The 19,550-nt window shown below is 48.4% G+C and overlaps 1 protein-coding gene across 2 annotated transcripts; it reads right to left on the bottom strand.

The window, feature by feature from the left end:
- Positions 1 to 30: 30 nt before the first annotated feature.
- CDKL1 (cyclin dependent kinase like 1) lies at positions 31 to 18,316 on the bottom strand. Of its 2 annotated transcripts, none has more exons than XM_052783671.1 (9): positions 18,137 to 18,316; positions 11,914 to 12,035; positions 9,448 to 9,520; positions 7,083 to 7,173; positions 6,179 to 6,379; positions 3,457 to 3,539; positions 2,867 to 2,923; positions 2,068 to 2,223; positions 31 to 1,124 (listed from the first exon to the last, which is right to left on the bottom strand). In XM_052783671.1, exons 1-9 carry the CDS (start codon positions 18,302 to 18,304, stop codon positions 1,017 to 1,019), a joined length of 1,059 nt encoding a protein of 352 aa, XP_052639631.1. In that variant the 5' UTR covers positions 18,305 to 18,316; the 3' UTR covers positions 31 to 1,016. The 2 variants fall into 2 exon arrangements, with proteins under 2 accessions (XP_052639631.1, XP_052639632.1); XM_052783672.1 differs by having other exon boundaries at positions 3,484 to 3,539.
- Positions 18,317 to 19,550: the final 1,234 nt, after the last annotated feature.

Below are 19,550 nucleotides of genomic sequence, written 5' to 3'. Positions count from 1 at the left end.
GTAAAACTTTATACAGTAAAACACATCCAGTAAACTGGAAAAACAAGCTACACTTCTTTTATTCAAAATCAACACAATATTACATCCTGAGATGACTCAAAACCCAAGAATCATTCTAATACATATGCTTAGGTAGAATTCCTGCCTGTGTCTGGCCAATGTTATAAATTATATTCATGAGTTAATTACTTTTGATAAAAACAATTTCTGTAACGCTACAGGCAAGTGACTTCACTATTGACAGAAACAGCAAACAAAACCAACCTCATAATGCAAGGAAGAAACAGGCAGGAGAAACTCTGAAAAGACTCAAGAAACAACAGGTTTTATTATCAAAATGTTTTCCTCGTAACCGTGCCTGTTAAACCTTCCATTAAGTCTAAGTCATTACCAGTACTTTTAATACTTTGCAATCTATAAATGCAGTCCGTAAGACAGATGTATCTTTAAAGCAGTGCTATTTCAGCAAGTTTATAACTAACCGGAGCAGTTAGGTAGCCTCTCACCCGGCTTGGCTCCACAAGCACGTACATCTGTCTTCTACTCGCATCGGCAATACGTTTACAGTTCCTGGCGGGATCAGTGGCCTAGCCCCAGTCTAAAGCAGTATTGCTGTTTTGACACAGTGGGACTCTGATTTGTTTGGCAAGGTTGCAGTTCTTCTGCCAAGTCTGAAATACAGGTGATAGACAGGCAGGAGTTTTTAAATTCACGCTGTAAACAAGGGGTTGCAGTAATCCTGAACCAGTATACAATCACCAACCAGTATGCAATCACAAATTAAAGCAAAACAAATATATTTTCCTTTGTACACAGAACACTGACTAAGGTGAGCTTGGAGTTCCCCCCGTACATCACTTTCCTTCCATTGCTGACCCAGAGTACGTTACTTTTCAGACCACTTTTGTATATGTCCTAACACATATTAATTTAGTTTCCCCACGACGTATCCTCCTTTTATAAATTCTGAATGACTTGAACTTTGAACAATAAATAGCTTTTAATCTGCCATCCGGTTAGATGTTAGGGAAATGGTAGTTTGATTTCCTTGTTTTGCAGCAGTACTTCTTGCTGTCCAAAGCTGGCAGAACGTTACTACTGGTTAACTGAGGCAGGTACTGTAACTAAAGGAAAAGTTACATAGTCTGTATTTGTTTGAAATGAGAACAAAGCATGCATTTCATTTTTTAAAAAGGAATATAAGCTATAAAACTATTCATACTGTAACCCTGTACTTTTCAAACTAAGAGTCATGGATCTGGGGTTCTACAACTGGACTTCAAGCACAACAGCTCATTAAAGGTATTTCTTCCAGTCATCCAGGGCAAGACAAATATTACTGTTACATCCTATGTCATAGAAATGGAAGAGGCAAATCAGTTTGATCCAGGAATTTATATGCTGTAGCAGTTCTCCATCCTACATCTCCAACTGCCCTGCATGTTACCAGTTCAGTGTTACAGCTGTCATGGGGAATGTGGCTCACAGGAAGAACGAACTGCTGAATGACTCTCATCGTGAGGCTGGATTTGGAGACTTGGGCTGGAGTCTGGAAAGACTGAAATGGCAGGGAGACATTTGCTTGGCAACTCCCGTTGCAGAAACACCCAGTGCATTGTGTAACGTCTGGAACTGAGTAAGGGATCACATCCCATCAGCAGTTACAAACGGAACTGGGCATTTTTGCCACCTCCACAATTTGGGATTCAAAAGCACCAAAAAGATCCCAGAGAACTCCAAATTAAACCAGCACGCAAGCCTGTCCAGCTTGTTCAGCTATCCTGCTATTCTGTGTCAGGAATGTACATTCCTGGATAAACCCAATCTTCCACATCGCTGTGCTGCTTATCCCCAGTGACTCCATGGAGCTGCAATGCACAATCAGTTTGTACTGAGTTACTTTTTAGCCAGGAGGTTCGTTTTCTCCTTGGGCTAAAATTAAGATCAGTCCAACGCAGGAGTTCTCTCTCACCGTTAACTGCCAGCATGAGCCCGCCTCCTGGGAGCCAAAGAGAACCACCCCCCTCCTTAGGCACAGAACATTAAATACTACTATGAAAATGTTACCCCTGGCACGTGCTTCCGAGTCAGCCTGGCTGGTTTCCGAGCTGTTTTTTCATGTTCTTTCCCCAGCTCCACTGCCTCCCTAATGCTGTCAAAATAGGGGTGCTGCAGCAGCTGCTCACATGTCTGCCTCTCTGCAGGGTCCATACGAAGGCAACCCTTAGAAAAGATGAAGTAAATGATCACACAAAACACTCGTTCAAGAGGTCTGCACAATTCCAGCTACTCGCCACAGCCAACGAGTATTCGCACGGATACCTGTGTTAATCTTTTTTTTTTTTAATGGATTCTAGGAGTGGCTTTTTTTCAGAGCTTGCAGAACAGCTAATACTGAACAATTGCCACAAGGCAATAATAGAAATTGCAGCTAGAGGGACAGTTACAATTGTATGGTGTAGCAAACCATCAAGCCTCAAAAACCAGTTAAGCCCGTAACTTTCACTTGAACGAGAACAACTTTCTTAAACAGGGGAATCCACTATGGCACTAGCTGTGTTGTTCCAGTGTTTAGCATAGCTACTACCCACAGCTGCGCCTTCTTTTTAATGTCTCCATCCTCCCAGTTTCCATTCACTGCATCTTAATAAGGGAATAATATGTTTTCTACTTCCATGGTAAAGATGAGTGGATTAGGAAGGAGTGGATTAAAAGTCTTCTCCAAATCCCCACCAGCTCTTATTTTTCCATGAACCTCTGATAATTCAGTAGCCAACTCTCAAACCATTTACCAGCTGATAAGCAAAGCAGACTGCTTTTGCTCAGTCTCAGTGCAGAGCTCTTCTACTAGCTGTAGTTTTCTTACCTTCATGAGAGCTAAAGCAGAGTATGAAGTATTAGGGAATTTCATTTCTAACGGCTCCTGGAGGGAAAAAAACAGTGGGTGTACTCATATTAGCAAGCTTTTCATTCATCAGGGTACAGAGAACCAGCTTTCCATAGCAACATGACCTGTCCTTCACAAAATGCATCTGTCACTTCATGTGCTTGGAGGGGAGCTGCCAGGCATTACTGAGGATGGGTAGGTTGGCTGCTATGCCACCAGAAGTGGGGAGAAGGAGCAGAGATTAGGCATTTGTTTGACTGCTTTTACACAGGGTATTGGTTAAAACGTCATGAAAGGGGTTCAGCCACCTCCAAATAATATCCTAGTGTACGTTAGCAAAGTAGAGGGCAAAGCTTCTGGATCGGGGAAAAATGCTGCGCAGCAAAGGACTGGTCAAGCTGAGCAAGCGAGGCTTTTCCAGCTCTACTTCCAAAGCAGGCAGCACGTGTACTCTGGGTAAAAAGAAGCAGGAACATTTCTCTGTCCAAACACCGTGTCTCCTTAGTACTGCAGAGAGATTGCTGGTTAGTGCTGGCCTCAAGGGAAGTGCATCTGGAGGGAGCTCTTACCATGCTCTCTGGGTCTGGAATTCTTACCCCACTGAAGAACTGGTTGGTGCTGAACACTTGCTGGTGCCTGGGAATAAGATCCCCTTTGACCAAGAATAAAAAAAAAAAGTCAGATTAATTTGCTGTTTTTACAGTGCCTGCATTGAACAAGCTTATATCCTCTAACAAGGCTGACACCATCCAAGAGAACATCTAAAGAGACGGAGTACCATCAAGTGAGCCGACGTTCAAACGTTCTTTTGTGAAAACTAACATCCGTCTAGGACATCAGTGATCCCACAGCCGTGTGACTGTGCTGAATGAAAGGCAGGGCCGCACAGGTCCAGCAGCCTGCAGTCACAACTGCCCAGGGCCTCATGCTGTAAACAGCTCAAAGAAATTCAGCTGGTGGGAGCAGGTTTTGGAGCAGGAGTACCCAGCCACTGTGCATGGTCCAGGCTCTGAGTTTCTGTGCTGTGCTGCAGAGTGGCCGCTATAGCTGGGCGCCTTGAAAAATACATATTTCTATGTATCTTCCCATGCCAAACGCCTAGATCCTATCACTGCATTATTTGGGTAACCACAAATTTGGATCTGCACTAGCAAAAAGACCCCTCGGTAGAGCACCAGGGAATGAGGTGGGCAAGGCACTAAGCTGCACAACCACATCTGCTCTGTGCCAGCACCTGCACCTCCACCGTGCGCTGGCCGAACTCAGGATCCGTGTGTCGCTGAGCGGGGAAACGTGTCTCAGCATCATAGCTAGAGGGTGCTGTGCAAACACCTACCAGGATCTGAAACTCCAGCCATGCCACAGCACCGAGCTTCAGCCAGGGATCCTTCCCAAAGTGTTAAGCAAGATCCGATTCAGCAGCTGACTTCCCTGCTCACACCAGACACGATGGACCAGCCCTGGGCTCTGATGAGTAACTGGCAGGAGCCACTGTTTGTTTTGGAGGTGGCCGCATGGCAGCGTGGGCACGCTTTGTTGGTGTGCCCTGTGCGAGGGAGGGTGAGCAGGGCTCTGCTGGCCTGCTCTCCACGCTGATGCTGTGTTTCAGCATTTTCAAAGGAAAAGGGTTCCCAAGAGACAGCCTGTCTGCATAAACAGTCGTGTCTTCTCTGACTGCTGGAAGGGGACAGGCTAACCACAAGTGTTCCAGCTTCATTAAAATTTAACTCATATTGGGTGAAATTCTTTTTATACACTCCTGAGGATGTTGTACAGAAAAGAGCTGAAATGCAGCACTAACAGGAACATACTGTAGCTTTTCCCCAATGCAGGTTCACAGCCCTTTTTTGAAGCTTAGCGCAGCTCAGAGCAAGCAAAATGTTAAAATCAAATCCATAACAAAAGAGCCAGTACAATAGCCAGACCACCATAATTACACAGCTTTGACCAAGGAGCTTTTCTCTGTAAACACTGCCTCAGTCCATCACCTGGATGAAGAGGGAATTTCTTCTGGCTGAAACCCTATCATTAAAAATAAATTATAACTCACCTAACACTGGCATAAATGTATTCTGGAGGATGAGGCAATTGACATTGAACTATTTTTCTAGCTAAGGAGCTTATCTGTTTAAAGCCAGTAGTCACCTTTATAGTTTTATAAACTGCTCGGTAAAAATTACAATTCTCAGTTCATTCCAACATATTTCAGTTAAAAGTGGGCATTTGTTCCTTTCCACTCAAGAAATCACATTACACACCAACATCAAATAGAATCAATGAGAGTGGATTCATTTAAATGTTACACGAATAATGGCTCTTTTATTTAACCTCTGTTCCAAATCCAGAATGGCTCCCAAAATTCTTTGGTGAATAAAGACAAACAGGTGGAATAGTCAAACTTCCATGTTCACACTCTCTTTCCCAAGCACACAGCCATCAATCAGCAGGCACTGGCAATGTTTACCAGACCTCCAAAGCTGTGATGAACTAAATCCAACTATTCGTTATCTAGAGGCAGGGACCACTTTGCTTGGTACCAAACCCTGAAAAATACCTGGATCTTTCAGACCTTTATGCAAAACACTCCTGGCCCTTTCCGGCACAGGCACCTCATTTTTCTACCTGTGTGGTGCCAGGTGAAGATGTGGAAAGGACAGGAGCAGAGGCAGGTGTTTCTGTGCCTCCTGCGGGGCTGGCCCTGTGCTCCCCACACCTTGGTAGTCACCGAGCCACCCCAAAGGACCAGGAGGGGCATCCGTGGTCACCTAACACACCCCACATCTTTCTTAAACTGCCCAGCACCAGACCAGAGGCGACCACTGCTAAAAAGAGTGGAAGGATGGTTTCAGGCAGTTTGTAGGCAATGATCCTGCTTATGCAGCCCTGTCCGTTGTGAGCCTTTTAGCCACAGCCTGACAGTGCTGGCTCATGCAAGCTGAAACCAATTCTGCCCCATGGATCTTTTTCTGAAGAACAGTCACCACCCACATGGATGCCAACTTTGTTTCCCCAGATCCTGCCAGGACCTGCAGCAGCATCTGTTTCTCCAACTACACGATCCCCTAACAAGATGTGTATGTGTAAGTCATGCCAGGAAAAGCCAGCTCCCTTTTAAGGACAGTAACACCTCGGATAAGCCAGCACCTACTAAAGGGACAGATCCACTGGGTAAATTCACCTCCTGGAGAATCCTGATTCCCACCACAGAGGAATGTCCTCCTGGGCAAGCTCTGGTCTTGCCAAAGGCATCAGGAAGACTGGGGTTCTGACCACTGCCAAGAGGAGACTTACCCAGGGTTCTCCGGATGAGGTACAGCTGGTCGACATCAGACTTGCCAGGCCACAGGGGGACCCCAGATAGCAGCTCTGCAAAGACACAGCCTATCGCCCACACGTCCACGGGAGGGCCGTACTGGGTGTCTCCCACAAGTAACTCCGGAGAGCGGTACCACCTGGTAGCCACATAGTCTGTGTAATAATCACTCGGACCAGCTAGGTTGGGGTCAGGAAGGAGAGAAACAAACAGGAATGTGGGATCAGAACGATGCAGATGAGCCACCATCAGTTGTTACACATGTTGGGGCACCTCCTGGGCAGGCAATAGCTACAGGAACAGGATGAGTCACTGGCCACTAGCAGAACCCAACTTTGGAAACACTTAAGGTTTGGCAAAAATCAGGACCATATTTTTCTCCAAATGAAAATATGCAGAGCTCCACAGCAGGGCCCTGCACCAGCCAGTGGTCAGTTCTCAAAGCCCACGTGATTTGTCTGAACAAGAACTAAAAAAAAAACAGATTAGGGGGTTTCTTTACAATGGAAAATGTGAACCCATTGTTTGCAGAGACGGCGCCTTCTGCCAGAGGGGGTTCTCCTGCCAGGGAACTCCAGCTGTGTCTCCAGCATTGCATAAGCAACGGCTGGGCAGTTCCAAGATGCCCAAGGCAGCAGGGAGCTCAGACACAGTTTGTTTACAGAGGCACTTGGCATTGGGGTGTCTGGGCTAGCTCCCTTTAAGCTGGTTGGGGGATCTCTACCCAGCCTTTAGCAGAGCTTCTCTGTGAAAACATGCCAGCCTTTATATAGGATGATTTACACATGCATCAGACGACAACTGAGTCTTTACTGCTGTTTGAAAGCCTGATCCTACACTTCTTGTGTTAACAATCCATATAAGTAGCAAGTCGGCACTCACTCAGTATGCGAGCAAATCCAAAGTCACAAAGTTTGATGACAGAGTGCTTTGTTATCAGGATGTTTTCTGGCTTTACATCGCGGTGGATGCACTGGAAACAGAAAAAAACAAGGTTAGAAGCAAGGATTTAACCTGGCCCTCAGATGAAGACCCTCTTAATTCAGCCACATACCCCTTGCACATTGTGCCAGGCAATCATTCCTGCTGAGAGAGAAGATGAAAGGATTTCTTAACAGCAGCTAAAGCCACGTCCTGCTGGGCAGGACAACTACCCTGCCTATACACCACCTTTGGGGCGAGACACTGTGCAGGCTCCCAGCTTCAGCTGTGTAGCTCTGTATCACATCAGCTCCCCAGAACCAGCTGGGAATCTGTTAGCAGGAGGAGTGAGGTTTGCATAGCAAGGATTGTTGTTAACCTGGCTCTCTGCAAATGCAACTCACTTGATAACAGTTGTGTGTAACACACTCCTAATAAGGGACTTGGTTTTATGAGTATGTGGGGAGATCCTAATGAGATGTGCGTAGGTCCTCTGGGATCACTTCTTGGATGAAGTCCATGAAGTGTATTGACTGATAATCTGGTAGACAAGCAAATGATTTTCCTGGCAAAGCTCACAGATGAGATGAAGGCTATGGTTTAGATGTGGGACTTCATCTATCCTTGTAGATGTCAGAGCACGTCTGGTATTCCCTCTACTCAGCACAGGTGAGACACTTCCACAGTTCTGTGTCCAGCTTTGGGATCCTCAGTAGAAGGAAGATGTGGGCATACTGGAGTGACTCCAGTGAAGGGCCACTAAAATGACTATGGGATTGGGGTATCTGACATCCAAGAAGAGGATGAGAGAGCTGGGACCATCATTCAACCTGGAGAAGAGAAGTCTCAGGGGGGATCTTATCAATGTGCATAAATACCTGACGGGAAGAAGTAAAGAAGACCGAGCCAGGCTCCCCTCAGTGGTGTCCAGTGAAAGTACGACAGGCAATGGGCACAAATTGAACACGCAGGAAATTCCATTTAAATGCAAGCAATTATTTTTTCACCAAACACCCAGACAGGTTGTCGAGAGAGTCTGTGGAGCCTCCACCCTTGGAGATATTCAAACCCTGACTGGGAAAGTTTCTGAGTGGCCTGCTCTGGCTGACCCAGCTTAGGTAGGAGGGCTGGACAAGATGACCTCCAGAGGTCCCTTCCAACATCAGCAATTCTGTGATTCTTGAGAAGTCACCTCGCCTGCTGAAGGTTCACAACAATTGAATTTGGGCTTGGGAAAGAGTTTCTGCTGATCAAACTAGCAGAGACCTTAATTTCTTCTGCCTATGTGTGAAAGGTATGCTCTACTGAAATCACCAGGATCTAGCTCATGTTGTCCCTCCCTTACCATCACCTCAGCACAAACACCTCAGACTTTTCCTAGCTAAGCTGGTGGTAAATTATTGTATCTCCTCCTGAGGACTGAAATGCTGCTTGTTAAGCCAGTGTCATGGAGTTCCAAAAAGGGCAGCTGCATAAAACCTCATTACCTGTGATCTACAGCAAGTCAGACTGCAGCATCTCATTGTTCCCTTGGCTTTAAAATTCCATTAAATCTTTCAGACTGAGTGGGGGAACAGAAAAAAAGAAGAAAAACAACAAATCCTGGAAGCAGGACAGACCTATGGCCAAGTTCCTGTGGCTCAACTGGACATAATTCTCCCAGCAAAGACAAAACACCCATTCCAGAGCGATCTCCTGCCCAACTCTTAAATCTCAAATATTGGCAGATAAACAAAACCAATTACAGCTAAGTTTGCCTAAAGAACTTCTCCAAAAGGCTCCTTTCCTTCCCTGCTTCTTAAAGCGTCCCCACTGCTTTCGACAAAATATGTCATGCACACAACTCACATCTCCCTCCAGAAAGCAGAGGAAGGGCTGTAAAAGTGGTTTACTGTATCTAATTTTTGAAACCTTTTAACTGGTGTTAGGATTCAATGCCTATGTCTATCAACAGAAGGACTTCCTGTGAAATCAGTAGCAGTTTGCTCAGGTCTCAGCTGATTAGATATTAAGCCAGTCTTCTAAACGTCAGTTCTAATGCACAGCACAGGGAACATACAAAGATATATTCCTGTTGAGCCTGGAAGCTTGTCTAAGGTCATGAGTGCAAATCATTCCTTGACAGCAAACCCAAGGGACCTGTGTGATAGTAAATGCAGCTGTTGTGGGTATACACTAATATTTCAGATATGTTTCCTGTTGAAAACAGGAAATTTCATCTGACTTCGTCCCATGAAAGCTCTGTAATCAGGGAAATGGCAACAGAATCTCTTTCTCCTCCAATGCCATGTTACAGGCAATCATTACTGCTGTTTAGGGGACTTACATTGTGTTTATGGCAGAAGTTCACAGCTTGGAGGGTCTGCCAGGTTATGCTCTTCACTAGATGCTCCGGCACCCTGTTTTAAAAAAGCACATTTTTATTTTGGCCATTAAAAATAACTTCACTATTACAGGAAAAAGGAAGAGGAGGCCTTTGAGTGCTAACATTGTACAGGGATCTCTGAGCAAAACCTGGTCAGGGACCAAGTCAGAAAACTCAGAAAAAAAACACTAGCTGCATTTTCTTGCTATAAATAAGTTACAAGAAACACATAATAACCCTCAGTTTGCTGATCTTCCACTGTAGGGAACCAGTCATGCTGGGCTGCTGACGGTGAAGGCTGTTTGTATCTCTTCCCATGTTTCAGAGCTGAGGCTGAGCTCTGCCTGCACCCCTCTGCAGAAAGCAATGCTCTCCTGTCAGGTTACCCTCCAAGCATTGCAGGAGCATCAAAGGGAACATCAATACCACTTCCAAATCCAGTCAATGCAATAAGACCCCAGGATTTATGGCAGCTAAGAGCATGCCAGAGTGTCTGGTACCACTCAGTCACAGCCAGCATGAAGCCTGCCAAGTAATGACCACACATCAGTGCGTGCAAGTCCGTGTCAAATCCTGTCTTGTGGCTGTGCTTAGCATCCACACTTCCTGGCAATCCTCCTGAAATGCCAGCAGGCATTTCAGCCTCTGCAACTGCTCAGAGAGTTGGAGGTGGTGGAGTATCCATGGTATAGATGAATGCTCCGACTTGCAATGCTGTCAAATCATTGATTGTCCAGAGTGGAGAGGTGACCAAAATGGGATGGGGAAGGATGTTCCTACAAGAGTATAAAGATCTACTTTGGTTTGCATCTCCTCTCCTTCCCTCCAATGGCTGGCAAACACTTCAGAGAAAGAAAACCTCTGTTAAAAATCCAGCCTCCTCTCTTCAATTTCAGTTACTGTACTTAAACTTAAACTTCCTTGGCTGTAACGGTCTTCAATAACCCCAGGAAAGGCAGAGGTGACAGTCTTGGCACTTTCAAGCTCAAATCCAATTTTATTTCATGTGTTTCATGCTGAAAAGCTTCTGATACATCATAAAGAAAAAAAAAACAACCCCAAAACTAAACCAAAACAATATGCAGCAAGCCTGGCTTTTTCTTTAAGGCACCTTCTGCTGTCAGCGGCTGAAGGTCTTGTGCCGACACTGCTGTTGCAATGCTAGAGTTTCCTTGCAGAAACATCCTCGAGGGATAAGAGTACTGCACTGACAGCCTGACAAGGGGATGAAGTTGGTCAAATGACCTGGAAACACAGTGCAAAGATGCGTGTGCCCACCCATCTTAATCCTGACCACAAAAGACTTGACCATCTGCGTAGCAAAGATCAAAAGCAAAGCATGCAACCAGGCGTTACACATACATTCACACTGGAGTTGTTCTGATGAACAGAAAGCAAATGTGAAGTATTTTCTTCAAAGAGGGTTATCCATCCTCTCTTCAGATTCCAGGTGAGCAGGTTCAAACTGGGGTGAAAGCTGCTCACCAGCTCACGAAGTGATCTGCTATTAGCATGCTCCATTCTCCTTCTTAGAGCTCCACATCAGGGAGTAAGAGAATAACAGACTCTTGTTTACTCAACCCCCAATTAGTCTCCTGCAGGCAATTCATTTAGCTCCAGGCCTGTAAAATGATTTATGAACTTCTGCTCAGCATTTCCACACCACCAAGTCACTGTGAATAATTAGGGACAATGTATTTAGGGGGAGTGTCATTTGTAAAGTGTCAAAAGAACAAACCCTGTCCTGGAGAATGTTCCTTCTGCCTGTGTAGCTCACACTTTGTACAAGTGCCTGTTTAAAGAAGAGGGTACCTGACCTGAGGCTGCGCAGAGAGCTGCAGGCACAGCTCCTGGTAACTCCGGCCAGCCAACACATACTCCTTAGCACAGCAGCATGCCAGAGGGCTAGAAGTCACTGGTCTGTCATACGGGTCATCAGTGACATCACTACAGACTGTATATGTTTTGGGAGCTCAATGACATTGCCCCAGTGCCCGCAGCCTGGGACTGCACAGCCTCCCACGGTGATGTGTAACACGCCTGGGGAGCAGCAGAAGGAGGGCTGCGTGCCCCCATCCCACCTGCCCGCCTCCCCCAGCAGCCCTAACCTCTTCGCAGCGAGACACAAGATGCTCCCAAGCCACTCAGGTTTGCTGCTGCCAAGCCAGTCAAAGATCACCCCAACGCTCGGGCTCAGTGCTCCAGTCTCCTTGGTGAGCAGCGCTGTGCAGGAGCGCATGCAGGCTCATATGCAATTCTTTTGGATGTCATTGCTAAACCACAGTAACACAGCAAGTCCTGGGCACCGGGCTGAGAAACCTCTCCTGTAATTAATGAAATTCTTCTGAAAACTGTGCAGAGCAGCAATGACATAGACAGTCCCTGACTCCTTTGCTCAAAGCTCCCAGTGAGAGACAGGCCACTCACCCCCGGGGGTGCTTGTCCAGCTCATGGAGAACTGTGTGGTCGCAGTATTCGAAGACCAGATGCAGCCTCCGCTTCCTCCTGAACACTTCCAGCAGGTTCACCAGGTTGGGGTGTTTCAGTTGCTGTAACACACAGATGGACTGGTTAGTTACTGCACGGGGGAGTGGGGTAAAGGTGCGGGAGACAGTGCTTTTGCCCACAAGGGTCTCAATTCTTTAAGCTGAAACCTTTTATACAAGCACAGCACGATGTGAAGAAGGAGCTCAGCCACAGCTCAGCCTGTGGTGTCGTTATTTTAGGAACTGACCGTGGGCAACAAGTCAGCTTGGCTTCAGCGAGTGCCTCTTAGAAAAGAAGCTCATAGATAAAGAATTCATCATGGTGCCCACAGCTATTCCGGCAGTGCCTTTCATTGTACGTATCCAGCCTTTGACTGCACCACAATGAAAAGCAGCTCTCCCTGGAGAATTGCTTGGGAAATCACACACAGTAAGAGCCTGTAGCAGGCAAACACACATTTAGGAGAAACCAAGAGCTCCTCTGATAAGCCTAAGTAAAGCATGTGGTCTCAGCTTCACCAGCTTATTGTCAGAATCCAAATGGGTTAATTAGGAGAATTTTTATTGCTGCTTCTTCCTCTTCCTCTCAATCCACTTCATGTGCTCATACCAGGGCTTCCTCTCCTGGGGAGCTCAGACAGCTTCTTACCACACAGAAAGCCTGAGCACAGCAGGGTTATTCAAACACACCTTGTGAGAGGTGAGGGTGGACATTACTGGAGCTTCTCATTTCCTATTCTTTTGCCCACATTTTGGGGGAAGGCTGGGAGAGGGCTTGAACTCAGGGGCACAACACAGTGTTCAGAAAAGGAAACAAAGAAAAGCCAGACCCAACTCCGGAAAGTTATTTCTTTTCAGATGACTCATGGCACTGTCCCCTCTGCTTGCAGGGACCTGTATCCATGAGGGCTTTGCCTGACCAAGGCTTTAAAACAAACACATTTCTAAGCAAGGAGGCTGGAAAGGGCATTGCCTAGGAGTTACGCTAGCTGCATCTTCTAATGTGCCTCTAAGCCATCTGGAAAAGCCTGCAAAGCAGAAGGAAGCAGAGGGTCAAGACTAGAGAAAACTGTAAGGGGCCTCAACTGAGGAATGCAATAGGGAAGCACCCAGTTAATCCCAAGGTGAAGCATCACTGAAATCCATGACTTGAATCCTGGGGTTAACCAGTGAGCATGAGTAGAAGAGCAGGTCAGTACAAGACCTCCACCATACCTCATTGCCAGCCTGTCACGAGTAGGAGAGGCATGGCAGGGGCTATTTCTGTGCTCCGATGGACACACTGCGGGACCCTTTGCAAAATATAATTTTATTCAAACACGTCACTGTAAAAGCTCCTTGTAAAGAGAGACCTTCCAGGGAGCTCACTGCCTCTGGGGGGCATTATACAGAACCCAAACTATACTGAGCCCATATGCCAACACACAGGGTCCTTGTTAGTGTGCAGAAGGTGCCTATTCCAGTCCTGCAAACTGGCAGCAAGGAGCTGATCTTTCTAAACAGCATCTCTTACCACATACGTGTTCCTTCAATCCTGCCCACACTGTGTAAACCATCTGCCAGCATCAAAAACCTTCGCACCCATCTGGATCAAACCTAGGTTACAACCAAGATCTTCTGACCACTTCCTCAGTCCTCCATGGTGAGTATTTGTACACCAAGCGCCTTCGCTGTCTAGCACAAGGTACCTGACAGTGTCAGTAGAGGCTGTCAGCATAACCTTCTCTGCCCTGGCCACATCTCCTGACCTTGCATAACCGACGGACTTTCTCTGCACACCCTCAGTTCCCATGGCAGGGCTGCTAGTGAAAGCATTAAACCACAAGGCAGGAGGCTTGTAACACCTCTCAAGTTTAGTATTTATCTAGCAGTATCTCCATTCTTGTCATTTCCTTATCCACTTTGCAAAAGGTGATCAGACACGGAGAATGGCCTGCAAGACTGCTGAAAATCCCAGCAATGACAGCGATTCTCCCAGGAATTGTGCACATATCATGCCACCTATCCTGTTAAGCATATCCACATCCAGCAAAGTACCTCTCTGCCATGTGTACATTAGACGAAGCCCAGTCTACCAGTTCAGACTCCACCATGAAAGTCAGACAGCTGCCGTGGCTCTGATACGGCCCCTTCCCTCACCAGCCAGGCAGCTCCTGACAGACTGTGTAAAGTGGATCCCTCCTTTTCCATGCTCTCGGTGTGTGTTGGCATATTATGTTCCCAGAGATCAGCGATAACAGAGATATCTGAGAGCAAGCTGGGCCTCCAGCAACTCTGCTGGGTAACAGGTGCCTGACTCCTCTGTTGCTCTCAGCAGATCTGCCTGCCAGCATGGACAAACTGCCGGGCATGGCCAAGCCTGCCAGCAGGAAGGAGGCAGACGAGACAACCTCTGCAATGCTTAGATTCTACTTTTAGAGACAGGTGAGGGTGAAATAATTGCCAACTGATTGTAAAGCAAGAAGAAAGTTAAATCAACAAGAACAGATTGAGATTTCTAGAAAACCTCTAGCAGTTACAGGTTGGTTGTACAAGTCAGCCTTCAGGAGTGACCTTCACAGAGCAGGCCGTGCCCAGGGGACAGTCTGTCCTGGTCATCCTCACGCGTGCGTGGAGCTGGGGTTTCTGAAGACAGCGAGCTTGGGTTTGGAAGCACGAGCTCTAGCTGAGCTGGGGACGCTGCGAGGGGACACAGCTGTGTGAACGAGCCCTCGCACACACAAGAGTGGGTTAACCTGCCTGTCTGTGAGAAGCGTGGAGAAGGTCCCCCGGGAGCAGTCTTGCCATGGCATCTCCCCATGCCTTGCTCACAGGCAGCCTCCACGGTTGGGGCTCTCCAGGCAGTCGGGTTCACTGGGCCAATGTCTCTTGTGCAGGCAGACGTGCACACAAAGCCACCGTAAATCTGCCAGCGACTCTAAAAACATCCCCGGCCAGCGGTGCGGCGTTTCAGAGTGCAGTTTCTAAGGCTACCAATGCTGTCGGTGGCTGGTTGCTGCCAGCACCGGGATGGGCTTCCCCTCCCTGCCCCGTGCTTGGGTGACAAGGCTGTGTGTCACCTTCTGCATACAGGCCACATGCCCTGCATGGGCTCGTCCCCAAAGTTATAAATGCTCCTATGCTAAGACAATAGGGATTATTTTCTATTTCGTATATGAACACACCTTTGCATTGTCTTTTTCTTTCATCTTCTTTGCAACGTCAGAGCTAAAAACTGCGTCAGCTTCCATGCGAAGGTTGGGGAGACAACACTCTTCTGGAAACAGCAGGCACTGATGGGTTTACACACAGGCTCGCTCTGTTTTCACATATTTCCAGCCTTTCCTATGGAATCGGGATCCCGCAGGGTGTTTCAAGACTCTGCATACTGCCTCGCTCTCCCACCCCACCTCCCATGGCTCCTGGCCATAAAAAGCCCTTTGTCTACAAGGTATTTGCTGTGCAGAATAATAATTTATCAGGCCCTACATTTTTTACTGATGAAACATAATCTCACTACATCTTTGACAAACACTTAGTTGTTGCCTAAGCCAGGAAATACCTCAACAAACAAACAAACAAACTGTTACTATTTACAGAGAAAAAGTTGAAAAGATAGTCAAGCAGGTCTGCACTTGTTAAAATCAACAGTGCCCTGACACAGATCCTGCCATGGCTAGCTACAGTGGTGTCGGCTTTGGACCCTTAAGGATGATGCATTTACTGTCTGCATTACAAGTGACTTCTGCAACGATTATCTTCATCTTCAGATCTTTAATATTATTTAAATCTTAATGCATCTCCAGCACTGTTTACTAAAACGATACACCTACATGTCACCTGTTTGCTTCAGATAGGAGAAACACTTAGGTTGCTTCTCCCCAAAATCTAACTGAAAAATAAATACGCTTTTTTCCTAGGTGATGGCTCTTCTAGGATGATATCCAGGCTTATTTTGCCTCTTTTTGCAGCGGGTAGAGAATCAGGCCTTCATATTCCTTTGACAATAACATTTACACCACTTATTTACATATAAATGCTCAATAAAAGACAAGCCGATAGCACAAAAAGATTTTGGGAAAAGAAAAATCAGAAATACTGTAAGCTGCTGAAATCTTGCACTTAATTGCAAATCTGAAAGTTACTTGCTTCCCAGCAAGCAAATTAAGCTAACTCGATGGAAGGGAACATTGACTGCAATGAGTATCAACTGCTGCTATGCAAATACCAACAGGCAGTGAAGTCTGGGAACGCCATGCAGAAATCAGAGACCAAGGAACTATGAATTTTGGGAAAGAAGTTTTAAATAAAATGGAACATCTTTCTCTGTGCATTTCTGTAGGGTTTTAACTCCAAAATCCTAAATCATTGCCTGTCTACAAGAATGCATTGTGTCTAATCTGAATGGCATGTTTCTTGTAAAAAGGAGTCCTATTGGAAGTCATTATTTTACAATTTATAATAAAACAACATGCTGTTAATATGGTTCTTCAATCAGTTCAATGTTTTAAAGCTGTGGGTCTTCTGTAAGGAAAAGAGAAAGCTGAAGATGGGGAGATGATGGAGGTATATGAAGTCACAAGTACCCTGGAGAAAGTGAAAAGGGAACAACTCTCTCCACTTCTCAGAACACACAACTGAGGGTACTGTATGCCATCACCCAGCAGCAAGTCTATAACAAATAAAAGGAAATATTTTTTCACCAACACATTCCTAAAGTCGTGGCACTCGCTGCCTCAGGAAACCATGGAGACCAAATGAACACAGCAGTTCAAAAAGAGATAGGACAAGCTCCCAACAGTCTATGAACGTTTGCTAAGCATGAAGCAATGGGTACAACCTCTGGCTCTAGAAAACGCTCAGAAGCTGGGTGTTTGAAAGGAAACCTTACCCCATCCTCTCCCTCTTTCTCCTAGGTTTCTCCTCATTTCTGCATGCTTGATGGACCTGGTGTATGACTCACTGCAAATGTTCCCGTGCTTTTATTTCATCAGGAAAATAAACACAGAGGCTGAATGCGTGACTCATTTCTATGTGAGGATGAGCTCTCACACAGAAATCAAGAAAGGATCAGCAAAGACAAGGTGCTGCCACAGTTCACAGGTGCCAGTTCTGCAGTCACTTCCACGTGTGAATACCTCCAAGCCTACACAGCCCCCGGCATTCAATACACAGCTGGATCCCACCTGCACCTCAGGCTCTGACGCTGCGGATCCCCCACAACCAGGGGCTCAGAAAGGGCATTTTAAGGAGGAGCTGGGGCAGATTTATCAAGCGGGGAGCCAGGAAAGCTGCAACCCGCGGCCATCCCTCACCTCGTGCTATCTAGGATCACTTTTTGCTCGCAAGCTTTACACCAGCTCCAACAGTCCTTGTCTCTGGGGGGGGATCTCCTGGACGCAGAGGGGTCTGCTGCCGGCCGGCCTGTTACGGGTGGTGCCGACCGCGCGCCAAGGGCAGAGCAGTGCCTGTACCGGCCAGGACACCGCTGACTCCACGGGGGGACAGAGACTGGATCGATTCCTCTCTGAAGGGCACAGTGATGACTTTGTTGACGCTCCTCCACCACCCACGGCAGAAGAAATCGGCAGCCTGCCCTTTGCAGGGTCTCAGTTCCCACCTGCACCAACCCTCTTTGATGCGTGACAGCCTGGGCTGTGGAGGGTCACCCCCGTCCCGAGGCATGTCCGTCCCCGGCCAAACGGGTCGGACTTTCACTGGCACCGGCTTTCTCCCAGAGAAACTGACTGACTTGGCCACCTTACCTACCGCTCCCTGACGCCCCATCCCCTCATGGCTGCCCTCACGCCTCGTCTCCTCACGACGCCCCATCCCCTCATGGCTGCCCTCACGCCCCGTCTCCTCACGATGCCCCATCCCCTCATGGCTGCCCTCACGCCCCGTCTCCTCACGATGCCCCATCCCCTCATGGCTGCCCTCACGCCCCGTCTCCTCACGATGCCCCATCCCCTCATGGCTGCCCTCACGCCTCGTCTCCTCACGATGCCCCATCCCCTCACGGCTGCCCTCACACCCCCTCCCCTGGCAGCTCCCTCAGGGCTCCCCAGATCCCCTCAGGGCTCGCAATGGCGGGGCACAGCCCGCAGGCACCACAGCCGCCGAGCCGGCAGCGGTGCCGTTGGCGCCGAAGCCCACCCTCCCCGGGGCGCCCGCCCACCGCCCACCTTCAGCATACGAATCTCCCGCAGGGCGATCTTCCTGATCACCGGGTCCTCCTCGGACTCCAAGAACTTCTTAATGGCCACGATCTGACCGGTCTCCTTGTTGCGGCACTTGAAGACGACGCCGTAGGAGCCCTCCCCGACCTTGCTCAGCTTCTCGTACCGCTCCATGGCGCGGCGTTGGGGGGGGGGGGGGGGGGGCGGGCCGCCCCGGCGCAGCTCCCTCGCCTCAGAGAACGGCAGCACCGGCCCCGGTCCCGTCCCCCGTCCGCCCTCCGCCGCCTCACCGCAGCTCCGGCGGGGCCGGGGCGGGCTCTCGGGGTGTAGCGGCGGAGGGAGGCGGGGGGGGGGGCCGGGGGTGTCTCCCCGGCGAGGCGTCTGTCACCGGGACGCTGAGGAGGAACCGGTGCCCGGTGAGGGAGGGGGTCCCCACGGCCTCTGAAGGGGCCACACGCACCGCTCGGCGCGCTGAGCCACCCCACGCCTGCCTGTCCCACAGCTCCGTTTTGTCTTTACACCCCTCCGGCGCTCTGCCGTTCCACGGGGGTCTCTGGTTTTCACTCAATTTCCCTGCGGGGTTGAGAGGAAGACCCCGAAGTCGGCAGGCTTCACCCCGGGGCACCGTCTCCAGCCAGCAGCAGGGGAGAGGAGGGGAGGCCGTTCCCCACGGAGGACTGGGCCCTGCACAGGGAAAGGGATGGACTACGTGGGAAGCCCAGGCACCGGCGTCGCTTCGAGCGCTGGCACATGGACACTGCTGCTCCGGCGGTGGTGCGGGGCCTGGAAGATGTCGCATTTCCCTGGAACGTCTTACCCCCCTTCAAGCACCTGAAGCGTCTGCCGCTTGGTGAGCTTCCACCACGAGCTAGACCCTTTCGGTGAGCGTTTCCATCTCTTACCTTCGCATTATCTTTCCTCGTGCACCCGTTTAGAGCTCTGGCTCCTTACCCATGTCCTCGTAGCCTGACAAAGATGGGCTTTTATGGTGGCAGTTGCTTCCAGTAGTAGATTTGGAGATCTGTGTAGACACCCTACTCCACCTCATGCCTCCTCCCTTCCCAATCCTTTCCTGGGGTGCTTCCTGAATTCTACTTGGGACAAAAGAGCCATTATTTATTTTTATTCCTAAGCCACATCCATCAGAGATGAGTAGTCTCCTCATGTTCTAGCTGCCACACATGCTGTCTCTTTTTGGTTCTTTCTCTGCATGCTTTAGAAAGGAGATGGTGAAGAGTATTCTTACGACAAATGTGTTCTTTGGTAGAACTATCCTGCCACTGAGATTTTGCCAGCTCTATCAAGACTTGCAATGAAAGTACCCGACAAACACCAACTCAACTCTCAACAGGATTTCTGAGGAAGGCGTCTGATGCAGCTGTCCCCGAGCCCTGCAGAGCTGCCTCAGGGAAGTCCGAGG

This window comes from Harpia harpyja, chromosome 3, assembly GCF_026419915.1.
Source record: "Harpia harpyja isolate bHarHar1 chromosome 3, bHarHar1 primary haplotype, whole genome shotgun sequence".
Taxonomy (NCBI): domain Eukaryota; kingdom Metazoa; phylum Chordata; class Aves; order Accipitriformes; family Accipitridae; genus Harpia; species Harpia harpyja.
Note: the sequence above shows the minus strand (reverse complement) of the source record. Positions and strands in the feature narration are given on the sequence as shown.

Coding starts and splice junctions, on each gene's coding strand:
- CDKL1 (XM_052783671.1), bottom strand. CDS start 18,304: ATGGAGCGGTACGAGAAGCTGAGCAAGGTCGGGGAGGGCTCCTACGGC. Junction 7,174..9,447: donor ACTTCTGCCATAAACACAAT/GTAAGTCCCCTA, acceptor TTCTGTTTCCAG/TGCATCCACCGCGATGTAAA. Junction 2,224..2,866: donor CTGCTTTAGCTCTCATGAAG/GTAAGAAAACTA, acceptor ATCTTTTCTAAG/GGTTGCCTTCGTATGGACCC.